The sequence below is a fragment of the Cygnus atratus genome, chromosome 1, assembly GCF_013377495.2.
Source record: "Cygnus atratus isolate AKBS03 ecotype Queensland, Australia chromosome 1, CAtr_DNAZoo_HiC_assembly, whole genome shotgun sequence".
Classification (NCBI taxonomy): domain Eukaryota; kingdom Metazoa; phylum Chordata; class Aves; order Anseriformes; family Anatidae; genus Cygnus; species Cygnus atratus.
Window position 1 is genome coordinate 151,534,482 of NC_066362.1, and position 23,296 is coordinate 151,557,777.

Here is a 23,296-nt window from a genome sequence, read left to right on the forward strand (position 1 = left end):
ATACCTGTATAGGTACAGGTACTATAATCAGAGATTGCTCCTTTTTAGTCTAAATCATGCCTGGTGCATGGAAACAGCTTTTCTTCAGGAGATTTGATGTGATACAAAAATGACTTTCAGGGCGGTGAGGCACTGGCACAGGCTGCCCAGAGAAGCTGTGGATGCCCCATCCCTGGAGGTGTTCAAGGCCAGGCTGGATGGGGCTTTGGGCAGCCTGGTCTGGTGGGAGGTGTCCCTGCCCAGGGCAGGGGGGTTGGAATTTTATGATCTTTAAGGTTCCTTCCAACCCAAACCGTTCTGTGATTCTATGAACTAGGTTTAAATGAACCCCTTAAAATGAGTGCTTTGCGTTGTAATGATGACGCTGGCAGTACTTTTAATAACATGTCCTCATGCAGCTAGCCTTTTGGATCTGAGGGATTTTCTAATGCAAACCATAATGTAAAATTCATTAGCTACCAGTAGCCTGGGCTCTGCATCTGCTTGAGCCAATGAATTAATTTACATTTCTGAAAATATTCATAAAATGTTGTCTTATAATAATCCTATATTATAATGGCTTTTGTATCACAAACCTGAAGTATTTAAAGCACACAACTGAGTATGAACTAACACATTCTAGTATAAAAAACTGAAGGTGCCCAGAAGAAATTTTAAATCCTTGAGTGACATATGCTAAACGTTTACAAAAAGGGAAATGGGTACACATATGCTTGTATATCTATCTGTCTTTCTAGTTAAGCAGATAGCTAAATTTCTGGGGAGTCCTTTATAACATTGGCTGGAGGTGTTTATGTGTCTGTGTGTTCATCTATGCAGATATGTATGGCTCTCAGGCATCATGAAGAAATGGCTACAGAACGGGTGCAGCCACAGTTCTCTGTACTTATAATTGCCTAGGAAAAATTGTGTAGGAAGCTTTAGTTTCACACTGACAGATTTATAGTAATCTATTGCTATCGCATGCAGTGCATAAAGGCAAAAAACATAAAGTAATTATGACTCCTGTTCACCCAATTTACCTGTCAAAATGCATCTGTGAGTTAGATTAAAAGAAGAGGACTTTCAGAAGAACAATAAAATGCTAATTATACTAAAAGGCAGGCTATAAATTTCACCTGTTCTGTGGACAAATAAGATTAATTAAAGTGATGAATGTTAAGGCATCGGTCTGGAGCCTCAGGATAACGGGGTGAATACTACAAGATTTTCTTTATAACTTTCAGTAATTCATTTTAGGTGTTTCTGTATCAGAAGTCTGTGCTGTGACTAGAAAGTCAAAATCAGCCTGAACATGAATGGAGAAATGCTACAGACTGTTTTTTTCCTCAGACCGGAACTCTCCCTGATTAGCTTTCCAAGTCTGATTTGAAATTGCCCTGGGACTGAGCCAAAATCAGGATTTCCATTTGTTGGAAGAGAGAGTACAAACAGGGAGAAAAATGATGTTGCTTGCTCGTGTGCCTGTTCAGTGCAGTTGGAGCTGTTGTATTGCAACCTTGCTTCTCTTTGGTTTACCCAGTTGGCTCATAGCACAAGTAATGTGAATCCTCAATTCTGTGCTGTGTTGCTTTGTGGACCATAACAGGGACCTGCTCGGAATGAATTTTCTTTGCTAAGGTGTACCTTTTAACTAAAACACTTGGGAAATGGGATGAGCAGGTTGTGATTCTCTCTCTTCCATATTTATTGCCATTATCAATGGTGTGCTGTGAATGCCTATAGGGAATCAACTGCCTGAGCTTCTCCTTACAAATTTTGGGAGTACTTGTATATATATTCATGTGTATATGCCACAGGTACAGACCAGGGAGCCACAAATTTGTCCTCCCTCACCTTTTAACTTCACTGTCCCCTAGCACTGGAACTACCTGAATTCCCATTGCAGTGCAGCTTGACAGAGCCTCTTCAGCAGCTCACCCAATGTGCCAGAGGAGCTGGGAAGACAAGTGATGCTCAGCCTCTGGCAACAGTGAAAAATGGGAGGCCTCTCACTGGCCAGCACACTGTGTTGCAATGCTGTCTTTTTTTGCATGTCTTTCTATTTTCCAGTATTATATTCACCAGCAAAAATCAGTTTGAACCAGTTTGAACTTTTTTTTTCTTTTTCCACCTGTTTTACCAAACCATTCTTGGCCTTGTAAATCACATCTGTTTCAGTCACATCAGTACTTACACTAGATGTGTAATGATTTGACTTTTTCTGTGACTATGGCTATATGTGTGCAAGATTAAGGATTTAGCTATCTATGGTAGAACCCTGCCCTAACCAAGGTACAAGAAGCTAACACATTCATACATAGCTGACAAGTCATCCACAATGATCCTGTTAAAAGGTGTCAAAGCTAGCTCAGGTAGTGTCTGTGGAACTCAAAGTCACATTTTTGCCTGCAGTTGAACACGTTTTCAGGATTTCCAAAGGTATCTGAAGCAGTAAGTGCCATATTTCATGAAAAAGCAGTTGGAACAGCTGTTAACTTCCTTGTGTCTTGAAGACTCTCCGTTTTTGTTGAGGTCTCTAAGTATTAGTATGAAGCTTCTGTTTATATTTGTACTGTCATTTCATAGGTCTGAAGACATTTAATTCCTCTTGCTTTCAAGCATTTAGTTTTGCTCTGAGCTGAATTTATATAACACCTTAATTTTGTATTTTTCACAGAAACGTAACCTGGAATAATTTAGCTATCCCAGACACCCACTGTTCCAGAGAGCTAGAAGAAGGTTACCAGTGCCCACCTGGATTTAAATGCATGGACCTTGAAGATCTGGGACTAAGCAGGCAAGAGCTGGGCTACAGTGGCTTTAATGAGATAGGTCTGTCCTACTGGTAAAATCCATTTCAGTATCCATTTAAAAATGTTTATGAAATGAGTAGAACAGATAGCTCATGTCTGTGCTGAAAAGATATCAAGTGCAATCAGTATTCTGCTCAAGTAGAGCACATGCCAGAAAGAGAAGCTGTGCTATTTGCTTTGGAATGATGAAGTTATCTATTTTTACATTGCTTGGGTTCCCAGGATTTAAATAACTTTAAAACAATGTCTTTATTTAAAAAGAGTCAACTGTTGATTATCACCAATATGCAAATGCGATGACTAATTATTGTGCTTTATTTATGATCCATTTTAGAGTATATAGTTCATCTTATTTGTCTAATTTTAGTAGTAATTCCTATGCAAAAGGAAAAAAAAGAAAAAAAAAAAAAGGAAAAACACACAGAATTACTTGGTACTAAAGTTATCCTCTCAATACTAAGGAGGAGGGGGAGAAAGTGAGATCATGTGTGTCTGTGACAACCTGGATCCAAACTGTGTTAAGTCAGAATAGCATTCAGTAAAATGACTGAGAGTTAGGCAGATAGATATTGTACTACTGGTGCAATTTTTCTTCTGTGAGAAACACCTCAGAGTGACCAGCACAATGCACTCTGCTAGTTGGCATGGGTCGTGCCATCCCCACAGGGAACACAGAACAATAATTCAAGAAAGGTGGCAACAGTACAGGCAGCTGTGGCAGGATCCTTATCTGAATGGAAAATGTGCAGTTACCCTATCAGAAAATTGTGGTTATCTCACTTTTATTTAACAGACAAAGGTCCAACAGAAGCCTGCAGCTGTACATTTTCATAAGTACAGGTAGGGAGTTCCTTTCAAACGAAAAAGCATGCCTACAGGCCATATTCTTTCTGATGCCTCTCTCTGACTGATAAGCTTATATTTCATTTTTCCTGGCTTGAGCTTTAGACAGTAGACTGTTGTGCTGGCCTCAGATGAACTTGAAGGTAATAAAAAGGTTTACTGATGGAATGACTACAATCCAAAAGGATTTTTTTGAGAACCGAAAGCCCTTGCAGCTGAAATTACTTCAGTTGTTTCCCAGGCCACTGAATATACACAATGAGCCAGAGACTTAAAAGAAGTAGTCTCCTATTATGACAGGTACTCTGTGATACCAAAGAATTTCTGAACAGAAACTGCCATTTCTGTCCTTTTTTTTTTCTCCCTTTCTGAGGAGAAAAAAAATGATTTCAACCAAGTTGTATTCTGTTTCTTCCAGAAGCCACGAGTGCAACAGTTGTACCAGTACTGCTAGCTGAATAGCAGTACCTGTAGTACATACCTTTTATATGAAATTTGTCTTCAGTAGATCTCAGAGGACAACCTTGTCTGATCTGTCAGACGACCTTCAGATTCTTAAGTCAGTAGCATACTGCCATGCCTGGGTAAATATGAGCTGAGTTCACACTGGAAGCTAAAAACATCCACATGGAAGTTCTCTAGTTCGAGACAGTTCAGCAGTGAAGTGTAGGATAGGTATATCACCAGAAGAATTATGCCTCAGATTGAAATCACCCTTCTTATCTTGATGTGCAAAATCAGTTGTGGCATTGAAGGTTGTTATTCTAGCTGCCTACCTGATCACCAGGGAAAACTGTTTGCAACGCCTTAGATAAGCTTAGGTATATAGAAGATTTGAACAAGGCTCTGAGTGATTAATAAACATTTTTAATGATGGCAAGGCATCCAAAGACAATCAAAGGTTGGCAAAGACAGGTGAAATAGTTTGTCCAAGGGTGCCTTGATTGGTAAAGCAGGTTTTAAAAATGGCTGAAACTCCATTCTCCCAAGGCTCCTGTGCTTTATCGATAGTCATTCTGGATGCTCCGTTTGAAAGATCAAAGGTTGCTAATAGATGTAGGAAAATTGTCATTAATGCATTGTTTTTGTCTAGATGTTGGTAATCAGGAGATAAGCACCTCGCAGTACAGTAGTCAGAAGTTGACAATTGAATGCTGATTGCTAAACTTCAAAATACTGGGTAATTCACAGCAGTTTTGCCACAAAAAATAAGCCTCCTTAAACTAGGAATGTTAAAAACATGTTAATAACCAGCAAGTTTATCAATATTTTATAAATCTCCATTTTGTGATGTACCTTTATATGTAGTTAACAGGTAAGTAATGAAGTAGATCTTTCCTGTGTAATTATAGTATTTTATTGTGTACATTCATTGATGTTTTATTTCTGCATATTATTATATGCAGCCTGTCCCGCTGGTTCCTGAAATGTATCATTACAAAAATCACAAGAGCATAGCAGTTTGGCAGCTACTGTATAATTAGTGCCACTTAATTTGCAGTATATAAGTACAAGTTATGAATATTTGATAATTTCTCTTCTTCAAACAGAAAGGGAGAGGTTTTTTACAATTTTATTATGGGGCGAAAACCACACTGTCCTAATCAGATGTAAGTTAATAGGGTTTTTTATACTGTAAGGATATGCCAAGTAAGTAACAATATATTTGGAAAATCCCTGAATTTTGGCCATACCCTGTTCCCACTTTTACAAATACCTCGGCTTTAAAGGGATGAAAGTTGGAAAGATAGTGTAAGTTCTGGTACTTCACAGTTTAGATTTTCTATATTTGGTTTTGACGTGTTGTATTTATCTGTTTTATGTATATTTGTTTGCATACATGTATTTTTTAAGGAAGAACATAGTTATAGACTATTGATAAATACTGCTTGAAGTCATCTTGTCAAAATAATCTAGTCCATCCACTTTCTCTCTGAAGCAGACAATCTTTCCAGGCAATCTATCGCACTGTTTCATTGTCTGTACTCATAAGAAGAGTTTCCTAAAGTCTAACCTGAATCTTTCTTTTTGTGATTTAAGATTGTAATTTTTCATCTTATTCAGTATGGACATAGACAAAACTTCAAAAATTCTTTTCTGCATATCTGAAGACTATCATTATGCCTCCTCTACCCTCTATGGGAACATAGGCAACATAGTTCTATGTTTTGGACTTTTGCTATACAATTTAAATTTTATGCATTAAATTATTCTTGTTGGCCTTCTACTAGACTTTCTCCAGCTGATTCACCTCTTTGCTGAAGTGCAATACTGGCAGAATATTCCAGTAAAGCCTTTACTTCATGTGTTTTTAAGCTTTATTATGGTTTCTGCATCCCAGTGAGATGTTTTCCATGTTCACAACAGCATGGAATCGGTGATTCATGTGTTTTTCTGGTTTGTTACAGCCCTTGTGTACTTGTAAGAGCTGCCATCACTGTTTCCCATCCTGTATTCATTTACTTATTTTTTTTTAATGTAGAACCTTGCACTTGTCTCTGTTGAATACTATAGTTTCTTTTTGTCAGACTATTTCTTCAATTTACCAAGATCTTCTTGAGTCTTAATTCTTTCCTCCTGAATACTTTCAGTACCTCTTAAGTTTACTTTTATCTGAAAACCGATGAGTATAATTTATTTATTTTTATATAATTTATCAACTTGGTCACAGGTGAAAAAAAGTAAATAATCCAGATCAAGAACAGACTGATGGAACCTCATTTGATAGTCTTCCATTCTGACAATGTGTCATTAGTAGCTGCTTATAAGGTCACTTGGCAAAGGGTTTTGCACCCACCACGGAATAGTTTCCCCTAGCCACGTTTCAGTATGTTGTCACAGTGAGACAATCATAGAATCATGGAATGGCCTGTTTTGGAAGGGACATGAAAGATCACCTAGTTCCAACCCCCTTGCCATAAGCAGGGATGCCACCCATTAGATCAGGTTGCCCAGGGCCCCATCTAACATGGTCTTGAACACCTCCAGGGATGGGGCATCCACAGCTTCTCTGGGCAACCTGTTCCACTGCCTCACCACTCTCTGAAGAATTTACTCCTAACATCTAATCTAAATCTCCCCTCTTTTAGTTTAAAACCATTCCCCCTTGTCCTGTCATTATCTGACTGAGCAAAGAGTTGCTCTCCATTTTTTTTTGTAAGTCCCCTTTAAGTACTGAAAAGTCACAATGAGGTCACCCCAGAGCCTTCTCTTCTTTAAGAGATGTTAAAAGCCTTTTAAAATGAAGATGTAGAAGATTAAGTGCTTCTCCTCTGTTTACAAAAACTGCTTCCATTTTGTGTTTGTATAGCAATAATATAGTAAGATTTGTGCCATAGGTTCTCCAGTGTCTGCAAAACGTCAACGTGTATTAATATTATAATGCTTAGGCCTGATGTTTGTGATAATTTTTCAAACATGCGCCACATCAGCATATATCTACAGCTAATGCCTCCATTTTTCTTCAACATACATATTTCTAGTTAGGATGTAGAATGAAATTAAAAGCACTGATTGGTTTTGTCGAATTTACAACTGTAACCTCTAATGAGAGTGAAGTTATTAAAAACCAGGACACTTCTGTTTGGCTCTGCCTCTAGAAAAGTTGCAGGCAACAGTCACAGAGGTATGTCTTAGAACTGTTTATGAAAATGGATAATGATTGAAACATGGAGCAGAAAACAAATTAGTTAAGGCCTCAGTACCCCAAATCCCTTACTCTGAGGTGCTGAGATGGGAGGAAGTAATAGCAGAGAAAGAGTAATCTGTCCCCTAGGTAAGGATTGCAGATGCGTAAGGTTTCAGCTGATGGGAGGCTACAAGGAGTTACTGCTTTCTTGTAGGAAGTTGCTCAGGAACTCAGTAGAAATCCGAATACTCTTTCCAACAGTTTGACACACAACTTGACTTCTTAAGTAGGTGTTGCTCCCGTGCAGTGGGAACCTTCGTATTAAATGAAGTCTTTTATCCGTCAGGATGCCTGAAAGGTTTTTTGAATACTACCTGTGGGGCCGAGTGGGAGTAAGAGAAAGGGTATGAATGAAAGGCTTGGCTGACTGCGTGGATGTGGGAGGCAAAACTCCTTACTACTGACTATACCTGTATAGTACTGTCAAGCTCTTCTCTTTCTCAGACTTCTTAGCTGATTTTGATTCAGGCTGCTATAAAAAGGTTGATGTTTGCTTCATATTAGAGCAGCATTCAGCCTTGACTCCCACTGAGAGCATCAGGTGCATTCACAGTTGGCCTGTTTCTTCTTTCTCATTTTACTCTCTTCTTGTCTGTGTTTTTCTTAACAATGTTTAATCCCATAGGGTGTAGCTGATAGCATGACAGTGTCATGAAGTGTTCAAAAATCTTGGGGTAACTATTGAGAAAAATGACCTTTGTTCTACGAATAAATCCCAGTTACTGTGTAACTCATTGGGCACGTGACTGTATTTGTGCAAGTATTTTCATCTGATATATCTAAAAAGCATAAATATAATTGTTGAGTTAAATAAGAAGACAGAAGACTTGGCAGTTGGGGAACTATGACAAGTAATTCTGCCTTCCATGTCACTGTTTGTCTGAGTGTTTGTCTACATTCAGTCAATGATAGCAGGAATTGCTATCAGGGCCATGCTAAGAATATTGGTATGTTTGTCTGCTTGGATGTTGCTGGAAAAGGTGCTGTATAGGCAGAAAAAGTACCAGACCGTAGCCCATTGCTGGATCTTGGGCAGTTTTTCTCCTTACCTGTGCTTTCCATACAATGAAGGTCCTTTTGCATTCTGATTTTTGTAAAATCTGGCTAGTAATCATTTCACATGCCTCATGGGTGCACTCATCTGTAGTCATCTACAGATGTACACTTGCAGCTACATTACCGATTTTACTCTTCACATAATCCTACAGACTTACTTTCTCATGATTTGCAGTGCTACATATTGCTTAACATATTCTCAAAAGGAAAAGAAATTTCAGAGATGCCTAGAAGTTAAAAAATATTCTACGAAGGAAGGGAAAGAAGTTTTATGCTATGAAAGATCATTCTGAGGAGAGAAGCAGGAGATCTTATTCGGTGCTCTATCACCAACAACCTATCTCTCATTTGCTAAGGCCAGTACCCTACCAAATGATAATAACCTCCATTACCTGTGGAGAGTGTTTGCCAAAGACTACCGTATTAATGTCCATTTTATGTATAGGAGATAAACACATACATGTTGCATCTTGGAGACAAATAATGAAATTTCAATGGTAAGGAATGCTTCAAAGCACACATAAAAAAGTTAAACCTGAATTAAACATTACTCACAGTAACAATGAACAGTTTGATGGTACAATGAGCCAGCAAAATCATCTCATTTCATGGGCTATAAAACAGTAACAGAGCTTTAGGTCTCAGATATTTCACATTCATATTATAAGGACTTTTCCCTTATAATATGTGACCCAGAATTTACATATTCTTGGCTTGCCAACAGTTGAGAGTCTTTTTTTAAATTGGTAATTAGGAGAGATATTTTATATGTCATTGTGAAAAATGTCTGCCACAAATAGCTTAAAAGTGAACCTAATTTAATATTAGTTAATGGAAATATCATTGTGGGGCTGAAATCAACTTCCTCCATTCACTTATAGCTATTGTTTTAATAAAGGACTTGTAAAAGGATCAAAATAGCTATTTGTTTAGGCATAAATTGGAATTTTATTCACCAAATGCTGGAGTTACACTGGTTTGAGGTGTGACCAGCAGGTCAAGGGAGGGGATTGTCTCCCTCTGCTCTGCCCTCGTGAGGCCCAACCTGGAGTGCTGCATCCAGGTTTGGGGCTCCCAGCACAAGAAAAATGTGGACCTGTTAGAGCAAGTTAGAGTGTGTATCAAGTTTGAATTGAAAAGGCACAGCACTTAAAATGGAAGTAGAGTAGGGTGCCATTAGGTCTACCATTCAGAAGGAAGCAATTAGGGTTAAGATCATATGCCATGAATCTGGCTTTTGCACCTCACTCTGCCACAATCAACTAAATGTATTTTCCATGAGATATTTCATGTTTCTGAAAGGTTGTGTGTCCGTCTGTAGGGTTAGAATTCCTAGTGGCTGAGTTGTGTGTTGTGTGGTGAGGTGTAATACTCATAGGAAAGCCAAACTGGAAAGGGAGGAAGAATGCTCAAACCAGCCTGGAAGAAAAGCTGAAGTCAGTCCAAATCTCCACTTAGGTACTCCTGGAAACAACAAGCATTGAAAGCTACAAGTCCATTTGCTTGTGTGGACACCTATATCATAAATTTGGGTGCAGAAAACTGAGCAAAGTGAGGAACAAAGACACGGTGGCTTGAGGGAGTACTATAAAGACCTGCTTTTTGTCATTCTTTCCTGGAGTTACTTCCAGTTTTTCTCCACTGAAAGTGGTTTAAAACCACCTTTAACATTTAGGAGGCTGAATGTTAACAAGACTCAGCAACATAAAAGAAAATGATTAAAAATCCAACTTGCTATTTCTGCTGCCACTGGATGAAGAACAGAGCCTGTTACTGGTGACGGAGGCTGATGTTTTCATTTCTCTGTCACTCCACGCCCACCTGATGCAGCCATCTTCTCTGTTGGGGGAGGTACTAGCAACTGCTTGGTCTTTCCAGGTCCCTGGCATAGGTGAAGGAGGCAGCTGATTATGAGTGTCGTCTTAGGCAACTACTTATTTTGCCCACTTTGAGCTTTTCAGGTCCATGAGGAATGGTGAACCTCAAGTTAATGAACAGAGTAAAAATTATATTTGCAGGTTATTTGTTCAAAGTAGGAAATTCTGATAGTCAAAAGGATTACACGGTTGTTTTCAGCCTCCTAAGATGCCGCCTTCCTCCCACACTGTGCTTTCACGCCGGCAACTCAACTTGAATGAAGCCAGTGTGGTTTTAGACAGTCATAGAAGGCCAGAAATGCAGAGCAGCATCACCACCACAGCCTGAATCCTTTGGCTCTGAGTCTGTTGGTATCTGGGATAATAAAAAGCAATGAGTGGATGTAATTAAGAGTCTCCACTTAATTGTACCAGTCAAAGGCAGAGCTTTTATGAAAACCATTGGCTCAGTATTGATTTCATCAAAACCTGGGTTCAGAGTTTTATTCTATAGATAATGTGTACATTTAATATTATGTATTGATTCTTAATGCTCCATTTATCCAAGCAGGTGCATCACAGTATTAAATACTTTGATAAACAGGTCTAATGCCATTCCATTTATACAGCTCTTTGATTCAAGTGCTTGCATGTGAAGTGCCTAATAACGAGGCCTTCATCCATGACTGTGACCTGTGCAGTTACTGTGTAGTAACATGACAAGTGGTAACGATGCTAGTGTATAAAGGTGCCAGAATGTAATTAGGGAAGCCATTCAGAGGGCTTAGAGATAAAAGTCGTATTATCTAAATGTGAACCCAAATGACTTAAAGCATGCCCCAATAGTCCACTGATTTAGAAACCTGTGAAAATCATTATTTTAAATATGGTGGTAGGTTTTTGTTTTTCTTATTGGATTTCCTACCTAGGCCTACCTTGCAGAGAGCAATAGGGCCCTGATCCCAGCTGAGGCACTGTTGTGTGCAAAACAGCTCAAGGAATTTCACTTCATTTGTTATTGCCAGTTTATTGCCATAAACTTCTTATCACTGATTCAGGTATTCAGAAGCGAAAAAGACACTTAAAGAAGGTAAAATACCTTCCCTCCTTCGCCTGTCGCAACTTCAGTCAGCACACCTCTCGGGCCAACATCCTCATCCCCAATCCCTGCTTTTGCCACATGTGAGGTGAGGGGGGGCACCGAAGCCATGATGGATTCACAGTAACTTCTTTCTTGCCTCTCCTTGTTTTGTCCTCTTCTTCTGTTGTTCCTTCTGTGTTCATGTCCTCTGATTCAGAATGGGCTTAGCCATGGGCCACAGTCTCTTTGGGGGTGTCCATGCTCATGTGCTGCCTGCTGCCACAAGCCCTGCAGACACTGCTGCCTAGCTAAACCCTGCCATGTAAATAAACCTATTTTAGACTTAGACTGCCCTTGAATAGGCAGCTTCAGAAGATGATACAGTTTTATGGTGACCACAAAGGACTAAAGAAAGTGGTTTGTTTGCCCTGTGTACACAAGATCAGAGCAGTTTAGGTTCCTTGTTGTGCTTTTCCTCTTGGGAAATGATTTGAGTTACAAGGATGTGAGCACTGTGGGCAAGGAGCTATGGCTGTGTAAATGAGGTAAACAAGTTCAGATTGTTCCTTAGATAAAACAAACAAGGTGAAAGGGAGTAAACTAGTAAATCCTTCTGTAGGCCTAAGGCACAATAGTGTTTTCAGTGCTTACAGCTTCTTAAGGACTTGCATACTAAGGCCATGTTTAGTTTCCCATCAGAAAGAGCTTAATGACAGAAGGCCTTAGGGGTTTCGTTTTTGTTTTGGGGATTCTTTTTATTTAGCAGTAAAAGTACTAATGCAATACAGTGGCTGGAAGTTGAACCTAGACAAATGTAATTTAGGAAAACATGATTATTTTTTTTATCACTAATTTTCACTACCTATAGAAATGACCACCAGAAAGTCTTGAAATGAAAACACTTGATCTCTCTCCTAAAACCATGCCAGAGCCCAAAGAGAAAGTACTTGGTTTGACGCGGGAATCATTTGTTGAAAATCTCAGCTTTTATTTTGCTATGCAAATTAATACTAAATTCTTCTAGTTTAGTTCTGGATTAAATTATCTCACAAGTTCGTTTGGGCCTTAGTATCAATTCTATATATTATTTATTCTTTGACTGGACAGTTTTTTCTAAGTCTTGTTGGCTGTGAAGTGAATAACACCCAGTCATAATATAGGAGGAATGGTCATTGTCCTTTGCTTTATTTTTCCCTAGTTATTCTGACACTTTTATTCTCTGAACAAAAGATAACAGAAGATAAATAATACCAAGCTACCATGGTCAGTGGGTAATGTTTTCTTTCATTATAAATATCTGTGCTGTATTTTAGCACTTACATTCTTGAGTGTTGTTTGACTTTACTCTTATTTATATTTTTTTTTCTGTTCTCCAAACATTTCTTAATGATTCTAAACCTGTTCTTCCTTCCTGCATTAAAAAAAAAAAGTGTATGTACGTTATATTCAGTTTTAACAAAATATGAAATAACACTTTTTAACACAACACTCCTCTCTCTTCATGGTCACCTTTAATTCCATTCACTGTTTAGCCACTCTTCCCCTTACTGAGGGTCCAAACTGAGTTTGCACAGAGGCTTAGCTTCAGAAAGCGCAATAATGACCTTCTTTCTACAAGGATTTTGCCCACTAACATGCTATTGCATTATGCTCTTCAGCAGAATGTGTAATTTTAGCCATCATGTGAGTCTGGAAGTGTCAGAATCTCTGTTAATCTTATTTTATGCTGTTTTGTGTTCTTTGTTAGTATTATATCTTTTACAGACTACAGGATACAAGATAGTATCTTCTAGATCAAGTTTTCCTCTCCCAGAAATCTTCTTGATATGTCAAGTCCAAACAACATTTCAGGGAATCTTGTCATGATCCAAAATTATTTTCCTTGATGCTTTTTCTCAGAAATTCATTTTTTTTATTCTGTTTGCCAAGTCATGACGGTTTTGATGCCTTGTTCATGTACTTCTCTTACTTTTATGTCACATTGCACAGTAAAGCACAGTGTAATAAACAGCACCCTGCAGACGACAGCAATAAGCTTTTTCCCTCCACCCATCTCCATATTCTGCAAAGCAAACGTTATATATTAATCCTATTTCTTCCCATTTTGAATGAGAAATATTAACAAGAACTTTAAAATTAGCCACATAATTCTCCAAGCAGGTCACCAGTCCTGTAGTTTTCATGGCTGTGTTGTTGAGTAGTGCTATGGTGGTCTTCCACTGTTTCCATGCCCTGGCAAGGATATCCTGCGTTATGCTAGTCACTTGCCCCCCTTAAATGAATGCTTATGGTTTATTGCTACCTGTACTTCAGCCCAGCTCCAAAAGGAGGTCTCTGCTTTGTTCAAATACAATGTTGTCGGAACATCTGTGCTACAGTCTTAGGTGGTCTCCAAGATGCTCGTGCTGGGTTGTTGCCTCTTTGAAGTTATTTCTTGATCTGGAGACAGTCCTATCCTCATTGCATCTGTTTTCTTCACTTAAATTTAAGTTTATTCAATGGTTTGTAACCCTTATAATCAAAATACCAATTTTTAAGCTATTTCTCAAGATGACAGGCTAGCAGCAGACTAGTTTTAGAAATACAGATAGCCTCCGTATGGAGCTTCCTCCTGAGCAGACACAGAGTGATTGGCCCATACTGATTGACTTCCTTTGGTCATAATTAGGTTGGTTGTCCTTTGTAAATGACTTGCTCCTGCAGTCTGACAGGACAGGGTTTAATACCCTCTCTAAACTATCTATAAAAATGAATATCTCTGTACATTATGCTTCGAAAATATATGTACTAAGGCTTATGAAAAGCAGACAAATACATGTAATTCACTATTTCTTCTTGACAGAGATGAGATATATCAGTTACAAAGTATATGCGGGCTGATGGTGGGTCTAGGGTGAGGGACCATTTGCTTTGTTTAGCAAAAATTCTGAGACATAGCAAAATCATTATTGCTATAGAAGGACTGAAAATGCCTTTCAAACCTGAGGGCTTGATGAGCCTTCCACTGAAGAGGTGTAGTTTGTGAGAAATCTTCAGTTTATTTCAATTTTGTTCTTTAGTATGACAATTCCACTTTAAACAAGCAGTGTCCTTTTAAAATAGAGGTTCTCTAATGTAGGTCAGTGAAGTTGCGTGGATTATAGATGTATGTGGAAAGGAGAAACCCAGTCATTTCTTCACTTGAAGGGAACACAATGCCGAATGATCACACTTTTATCTGGGAGCATATTCCTCAACAAATTTCAGTCTCTTCCTGCCTCTGAATTGTTTTGTGTGTGATGTAGATTAAGTTTTATCAAGGAATGTATTAGCAGAGAGTCTTTCATGAGAAAGTTTCAGCTGGTAAGAAAGGACTGTATCTTAAATACACTACAAGTAAATAAGTGGCCTGAATTTGGAGTAAAAAAAAATATAGTGGGATGCTCCAGCTAACTCCATTAGCCATTCAGTGTTTCTGTGTACTTGCCACTTTCCTCAATGATGCCATTTTAGTTGCCTCATTAACTAAGACCTTTTCTATTTTTTTTTAATTAATGGTTTATAGACAAACAACAAATAGCACAAATAATAGTTCTGTTACACTAACAAATGGTTTGTGGGAAGTCATAAGAGTTTGGGGAACTTAAGAGTAATTTGAGCAATCCTCCAGAATTTTAATTTATTGCTGTGCTAATCCCACAGTGATTGAGTCCTGCATTAAACCAGGCAGTCAGGTGAAACTAATGTGAATAGATTAGTACAGTTGTCTTGTACTGACAGTCGAAGAAAACTTTACTGCTGCTAAGAGAATTTGCTGGAACACACTTCCCCTGGCATTCCAGGGTATTAGGTGTTAGTTTCAACAGCCAAGTAGTTGGTTTTGTAAGGGAATAAAACAACTTTCCAGAAAGGCTTTCCAGAAAACTGTACTTCTTTTTTTTTTCCTATGATCTCAATTATGTTTGTAATTGTGGATCTTTGCTGGTGTCCATCCTGTTCTACTATGTATAGTTTGATATATTTATTAGCCATGTCAATATAGTATCCTGCACGGAAAGCATTGACCTGCCTAACACCTGTGCTCTGTGCCTTGTTCTTTCTTTCATTCTCTTTTGTACCTGGGAAGGGTGAAAGAATGGTTTGCACAGAGAACCAAAATGTTTTGGTTAGATTTTATTTTGAAAGTAGTTGTTTTTAAGTTTTCTTTGTGATATACCTTCTGATAAGTATTTGTGTGATAGGGATGGCAGTGTTAAAACAACATACTTGCTGATGTTAAGTTGAAGGCCATAAACTGTCGCTGGTCATAAGGTGAAGGGATGGAAGAGAAAAGTCTTATGAGAATGTTAGAAGAAAGTGAAAATTGAGGCAGGTCATATGCAAGCTTTAGTTACATCTTTATACCTTTTTCCACTTTAAGTTATATCACCTCATAGCAATCCCTTATTGACATGGAATTTCATGCACTGTTTCTTAATTTATCTCAAGCAGTATAGGCTTAAATTCTGTGTAAGTAACATTTTCCCTGTGATCACAAGGAGATCACAAACATAACAATGAGAAAACCTACAATTCAGTAGAGCTCACTTGCACCAGCAGTAGTGCTGGCTTCTTACTGAGCTAGATATCCCTACCCTTTCTGCCCTATCTATGTCTCAAGGGGGTTTATTTGCTCCAGCAGATGGTTCTAAGAAGTCCTGGAACGGAGACTGCTGGGGAATGTGGTGCTGGTGACATTGCAACTGGCCCTGCAGGACCCAGGCTCCCAAAGGGAGCCTCTAGGAAGCCTTCACATTTTGCTGCCCGTGAGTCTCCTGTGTGTCAGTGCCCACTAGCGCCAGTTAGGAGTTAAATGCAGTGCAAATACTGTTTCCACAGGTGCCCACCTCGTGCTTACTTTCTGCTGCTCCTGCTCCAGCATAGCAAAGCCTCCCGGTGTGATTCTGAGATGATACGCACTCTGTGAAGGCAGAGGAGGATATTTGCTTTTGTACTGCTGCTATGGTTTACTTATAATTCCTATGGGAAGCATGAGTTAAACACTCAAGTCTATTATCTACAGTGACATTTCTTGTTCCTCTAATGCAGAATGCTAATCAAAGGGTCAGGTAACTTTGAGAGGCTAAATAAAGCAATCAGGGAACACATGTGCTAGGCATGCCATAGTCAAAGGGAAATAAATACACATCTCCGTAATGAGGATTTACTAAAAAAAAAATCAATAGAAATAGCTGCTTCAAGCAAAACAAACCTTCCATCCCAGCAGTGTGTGAGAGTTCTCACTCATACACTATGCATGGGAATTTAAGAAAGACTTGTGTCAAAGACAGTAGCTGTTTGTGCATGGATAGCTGCTCAACAGCTCGCAGTCTGGCAAGGAAAGAGAACAACAGGAGAAAATAGAGGAGTTACAGGTGTGACAGCAGTGCGCACTGCCCTGAAACCGAAGGCACGACTGATTTCAGCCGCACTATGGAGCAGAAAACTCTTAGCCAATGGGCAAAGCATGGAAGTAGGCAATTAGAAACCTGTCATTCCATACCAAGAAAATTAGATCCTATCAGTGTAATTATCAGTCCGTGCCATTAAGAGAATATAGCTCTGCATAATGAAAGCTGCAGTTACTGGGTAATAGAGGTAATTGTTTTCTCAGTGGAAGATTTTCACTTTCAGACAAGAGCTTCAGTATGTGACCACTTTACAAGCTTTGACCTTCAACACTTGCATAAAGCATGGGACGTGTTGTTTTACTTTGCCTTCTGAGATTTGATTATTTTATCCTAAACAGCATTTTTGTAAAGCTGATTGAAATAAGCAAAAACTTACTGTGAATACAATCTGTGATAGTCATGCAACATGCCCCTCTGCTATTGTAATTAGAGTGATTTACCAAATCATCTTTGATTTAAGATTTGATAACACAGGGCCAGATTGCACTTGGCTTTCCCACTTCTGCTAGGGAATAAAGGGGAATAATGCAATTCCAGAAAATCTGGATCACAGATGGTCACTCTAGAGGGGGTAACACACAGATAGCAGAAGTGTAGGTATGAATCTTCAGCACATCTGTGGTGACTGGCTTCACGTGCTGCCACTCTGTATTGCGCTGTGGCTAGTGTGTCTATTTACTGAAAAATGCCTTTTTCAGTAAATAGTGCACAATCTCAATTTATTACTCTGTAACTCAATATTTAAAGATCGTATGTTTCTTTTCCTAAGTGTCTTTTCCCTACTCTTCTTGGGTACCTTCAGTAGCTCCTGTATTGTACTGTAGAAATTGTCATTAAGATGTCACATGAAGAAATTCTTGCACAATATCTGTTATGCACTGTATTCAGAGAAGACCTTGGTTACAAGCTAAAAGATTAGTATAATACTTTGGATGCCCTGTGAACTGCTGAAATACTACTTCAAGTAACTGTAAGACTGCAATTCCAGTTCCTGTCCTTCTCATAGGAACTGAAATAGAATAGAAATCACTTGAAAGAATAAAAGCATGTGATCTAAGAACATTACATACTGTACGTATTCTTTACATTGATCATAAATTCTGGTTGTGATCAAACTGGGAGATAGATCTTATAAAATCTAGTAGGTGATCTGAATAAATATAACATCTAATAAATAATTGCCACTTCCATATTTTTCTGTATTTGGGGCACAGTGCTGGGAAATAGATCTTGATTTCAGTGCCACAGGGACATTTTTGTGCTGTGAATTGTTTGGATATGCAAATAATTGTTATTTTTCCTAAAATCTCTGCAGTTATTTTCAATGGACAGACTTTTTAGTGGTACAGGCAGCTTTGGATGTCTCCCTAATACTTAGCAGAAATGAAGACTTTTTGAAGACATGCTATTCCATCTCCGCCAAAGGTGGGACAGGTCATCTTGGAAAGTGTCAAGATGCTTCTACTCCCATACTGTAATCAGCATTTTCCACTCTCATCTAAACACTCCTTTAAAAGGTTGTCTTCTACTTTTCCAACAGAACTGCAGTACTGCCACATAGAGGGTTACCATAATGAGCAGCACTTTGCCTCATTTTAGACCACAGTTTATGCCTACTAAAAATACATAATTGTTGTGAATCCTTCATTTAGGAGTCTTATTTCACATCTGAAAAGGAGTAAACCACACAATATTATCACCTTTTTCTCTCCTTTGTGAAAATTGCAGTAACTAAGCTCAATATTTTGGCACTTAATTTAAACAGCTGCAATACCTGGCCCAGGTTTCCAGCTAAGTTATATACTTTTATAATTAATGAAAGAATTAAGAATTGAAATAAATTATTGCAGATATTTCAAAAGAAGTGAAAACAGCAAATTTCCTGTCAGAAGACCCTGCCAGTCACCAGTGGGGCAGGGTAATACATACAGCACAGATGTTATGTCGATGTGTACAGGAGAAAAACCTTCAGTAAACTATTCTATTTCTAGAGGAGCTGACTCTATACAACACTGATTCATCTTGACAGAAGTTACCCAGGGGCTTACAAATTTAAGTAAAATAGGTTAGTCACAACAGGACTTCTATATGTCTCTTCTGATAAACTATGGTATTATTTTCTTTTAATTACCTGCCTGTGGCAGCTTTTGAATGTTTTTTTATAGCGGTATGTGTACTACTTACATATCTTTCTGTATTAGCCAACTTTGCTACACTCTAGATATATTTTTCTTATATTTGCTTTTCATCTGACATTTCCTTATTTTTAGGCATTGCACTTACAGTTCTGAGGCTAATTTACAATTAATTAAATATGTTTATTATTGTCTCTCAAACAACAAAAAAATTCAGTTGTATTACTATTTAATCCTCTTCTCTGGAACAGCCTCTATCTGTGTTTTCTTTTTCGTATTTTCCTTTTGTTGGAGTTCATACATAATCATAATTCTGCCATTACCTGGATGTTTTCTTTTTCTCCTTGGTATCTTATACAGAACAATGGACCAATAATGGTGATTCATAGAGGGGTAGTGGCAGTGAATAGAAAATGCATATTATGGAAGCCATTTAATAAGTCAGCATTCTACCATTATTATAGCACAGACATGGATATGTATCCCACTGACATTCACATATCAAGATGACAAATGGTCTGGAAATAGCTAAGGTCGTTGACTGAGGTAATTGGGGCACTAAATTCTCTCAGAGAAAATCTGAAGAAAGTTTGGAGTATTGAGGGAGGGTACTGTTTTTAAATATTTGCTCTTGAAATCTTGTGGGATTCATTTAGTGGATGCCTGTATGGTTATTTCACAATCAGATTAGTTTTTGCAGTCTTTTACGTGGTCAGTCTTTTATCAGAAGAATGCTGCTTCTGCAGTGCATTTACTAAAGCTGTTTAACCTGCTCTACAGTAATTTCACAAGCATCTTAATCCTAATCAAAATAGGCTATGTTAGTTGCTTCACACCTATCTGCCTTCTGTCTTTTCTCTTCTCAAATGTTTTGCCAGATTTGACAGATACAATGCTTTATGTTATCATACCACACTAGTTAGTCTGCATCAGCTTGTCTTTCTCCAGATGCTTTCTGATTTCATTCATTCCTTAGAAGTGCTATGAAATCCATTAACACATGTGCTTTTAGGGATATGGAAACTCTTGGTATCTCCAAGAGCTATGATTTATTTTTTTCTAAATTTATGTTTAGTTCCTTCTGGTCCTTACGCAGTCCTTCATTTCAGTTAAATATTATAATCAGCAATAGATTTTACCCACTATGCTGACACCAGTTTTGCGAGTAATAAGTGTTCAAATGTTTAGGGCTGCTGTAGTGAACATTCTTGACTAAAGCATGGGGGATAATATTACTTTTTTAAGTAATTCATGTACTGTGAAAGATGCAGGATTGCAACTGTGTCCACAGTGTCCTCAGGCACAATGGGGAAGGTGCAATTTAAAAGAATTTATTCTGGAGAATTTCAGTGCTATTCAGAGTAAACGGGTATTTTGTAACAAAACCATTTTCAGAATCAAAAGGTGACCTTCTCTAGCTGTTGTGTAGTACTAGCCCCATTGCTGAGAACCTCCACAACAGAGCACAGTGTTAATCCTTCCTGCGCAATCTAATTAGATGCATTCTTAGAAATTTCCCGTCAGGAAGCCAATGAAAGTGAAATAATTAACATTTTTGTATTATTTGCTAATTGAGGGTTAGTCCTGCATTAATTTGGAAAACGAGAAACAAAAACGGAACAAACAAACAAAACATGGCTGTTGAATTCAGAGGGTTTTTCTTTGGGATTTATATCAGCAGATTTACTGATGTGAAAAACATCGCTTTTCATGACAGTGCAACACAACTGGAAGGAACCTTGGTGGGTGATGCTATTGTCCACTCCTTCTCAAGACTACAGGGAACTGTGCCAAATGTGCATTGTTCATAAAAATGTGAAGTCTCAGCTGGAAAACTTAGGAATGTAAGAGGCAAAACGAATGTAAAACACTTTCAGGACTTCATTTCCTTAGTGATTAGAAAACACCTGCAATACATTTACCTCATATTCATGGCCACTTGTTCTAATGCCAATAATGCCTTTTACACTTCTTGCTATGGCTGGAGACAAGTGCGTAGTGATACTTACCCTCTGTATCTTCTGTATTATGGCAACCTGAAATTGGGAACTTCCTACTACTTCCTAGAGGTTGTATTTGCCTTTAGGTACTTAGCCTTGTGTTATTTGGATGTGTAGCGCAGGTGAGCCATACAATGTGACAACGTGTGAACTGTGGAATTCAAACAGAGACAGGATTTACACTAACAAAAATAATCTGTTTGGTGTTGATTTTTGGTCCACAAATAACACGATACAGTCACAGAGTCTCAGTCATAGAGGGGTTGAGGTTGAAGGGACCTCTGGATATCATCTGGTCCAAGCCCCCTGCTCAAGCAGGGTCACCTAGAGCACGTTGCACAGGTTCTCGCATCCAGGGTTTTTCAGTATCTCCAGAGAAGGAGACTCTACAGCCTCTCTGGGCAACCTGTTCCAGTGCTCTGTCACCCTCACAGTAAAGATTTTTCTCATATTCACGTGGAACTTCCCGTGCTTCTTTTTGTGCCTGTTGTCTCTTCTGTTGGTGGGCACTACTGAAAAGAGTCTGGCCCCATGTTCTTGACACCCCCCTTAAGGTATTTGTGCACATTGATAAGATCCCTTCTCAGCATTCCCAGGCTAAACGGGCCCAGCTCGTAGCCCTCCACTGGACTTTCTCTAGTAGCTCCATGCCCCTCTTGTACTGGGGAGCCCAGAACTGGTCACAATACTCTAGATGTAGCCTTACCAGGGCTGAGTAGAGGGGAAGGATCACCTTCATCGACCTGATGGCAACACTCTTCCAGTAGACTCTTCCCATGTTGACTGACTCATGTTCAAACAGCTCAGGCCTAGTCCCTCCTAGAGCAGAATGGTTGTGTATCCACTTGTACAGTGGTTGGTTTTGATCCCCACTGGACCCCATGAGTCACCTTTATGGTCCCAAGACACAACTAAAACATTTTATGGAATTATTCAGTGTGAAGTTCCTGTGAACACTGTGTCGCTTTCATGTTGCCACAGCCCACCAGGGTTGTGGTTTCATAATCCTGTGTTGAAGATGTATATTGCATGAGAAAATGCCAACCTTTGGAGGATGTTGAAGATATGAGCTTATTTGGAATAGTATTAGGGGTATGTATAGGCTGGAGAGAGCTACACAGAGTACAGGCACATCCATGGGAACACATCAGGGAACAGGAGCCACATTACTTGACAACATAAGTGCTCTCAGAAGTGCTGGCTTGCAACAGACTGAGGCTGTGGTTTGACTTGTGTTACAACTTGTAGTATAGATTGTTTAAGACGAGGCAGGATACATGAATGCCTTACTGTCAGAGTCATAGAGGTATGTGGTACTGAATGTACACCTAATACCTTTACGTGGGAGGTAGGAAACCAGACAATACCTACTCTGGAACAAGTTGGGGTGCAGACAGGCAATACATGTTGCAGTGTGCAAGTTTTTGGTTCAAAGTGAAACCATCAAAAAGTGGTATTTTTTAACTGGCAGTACCTCTTGTCACGTGATGCGTTTACCATAGTATTCAGAGCCTTACAGCTAGAGTTAATTTATCACCAAATCACGGCCTGAGTGACATTTTATTTATTCACAGTGTTACTTTACATCCCTGCACCCTAACCCGTGTAATAAAAATAAGGTTCCTTTGTAAGCTTAACGCTTCACTTCTGCCAGATGATTCACTGTTAGAAATGGGATTCACATGACCATTTTCAGCAGAAGTCAGATCTACAACCCATGACTCATGAATGCTTACTATAGGAAAGAAAAAAAAAAAAAAAGGAAAAAAAAAGATACTTACTGAAGAATATGATTTAGCCAGTTTAGAAGTAGTGGAACTTGGCTTTATGCCATCTCTCCTACAACCGTTTTCCAGATGAAATGTAAATGCAAGCTGTTTTTTGCACTTTGAACTCTTCTTTAATTTGTAGAGTCTATGTGCAGCATTTGGAGAAATCCAAGCATATGAAGGGCTATGTCAACACTTGATGATTATGGTCAAACAACTCATTTTAAAATTACGAGAGGCTTTATTTTATTTTATTTTATTTTATTTTATTTTTGTTACCTGTCAGAAAGCAGATTATGTTTCATTCCATTAGCTTTCCAACAAAAATATTTTGAAAATTAAGTTTTTGGCTTGTAAAGAATATAACATGCTTATCGTCTTGGTCAACATGCAGATTTTGATGAAAAGGAAATGAGCATGATAGTTTTGTGTAACTATAGGCGACTGCATAGATTTATATGTGGCAATTTTTATTTCTTTGTAGGAATCTTAATTGTTTACAACTACAATTTAGGGAATGATAATGTAACAATACTAATATTTGCCACTTCAATTTTTGGTTCTTTACTTACTATTGCTACATATTATTTTTCTTATACTATTCTCCCACTCAGAGAAAAGGACCTCATTGGACCAGTCCTTAA

The 23,296-nt window shown here is 38.5% G+C and overlaps 1 protein-coding gene across 2 annotated transcripts in view; it reads left to right on the forward strand.

The window, feature by feature from the left end:
- Nucleotides 1-23,296, forward strand: part of NALCN (sodium leak channel, non-selective) — a 224,888-nt gene that overhangs the window by 42,976 nt on the left and 158,616 nt on the right. For both annotated transcript variants that reach the window (XM_035557055.2, XM_035557056.2), the window contains exon 6: nucleotides 2,660-2,814. In XM_035557055.2, the coding sequence (XP_035412948.1) occupies nucleotides 2,660-2,814 (155 nt within the window). The remainder of the gene's footprint in view (nucleotides 1-2,659; nucleotides 2,815-23,296) is intronic.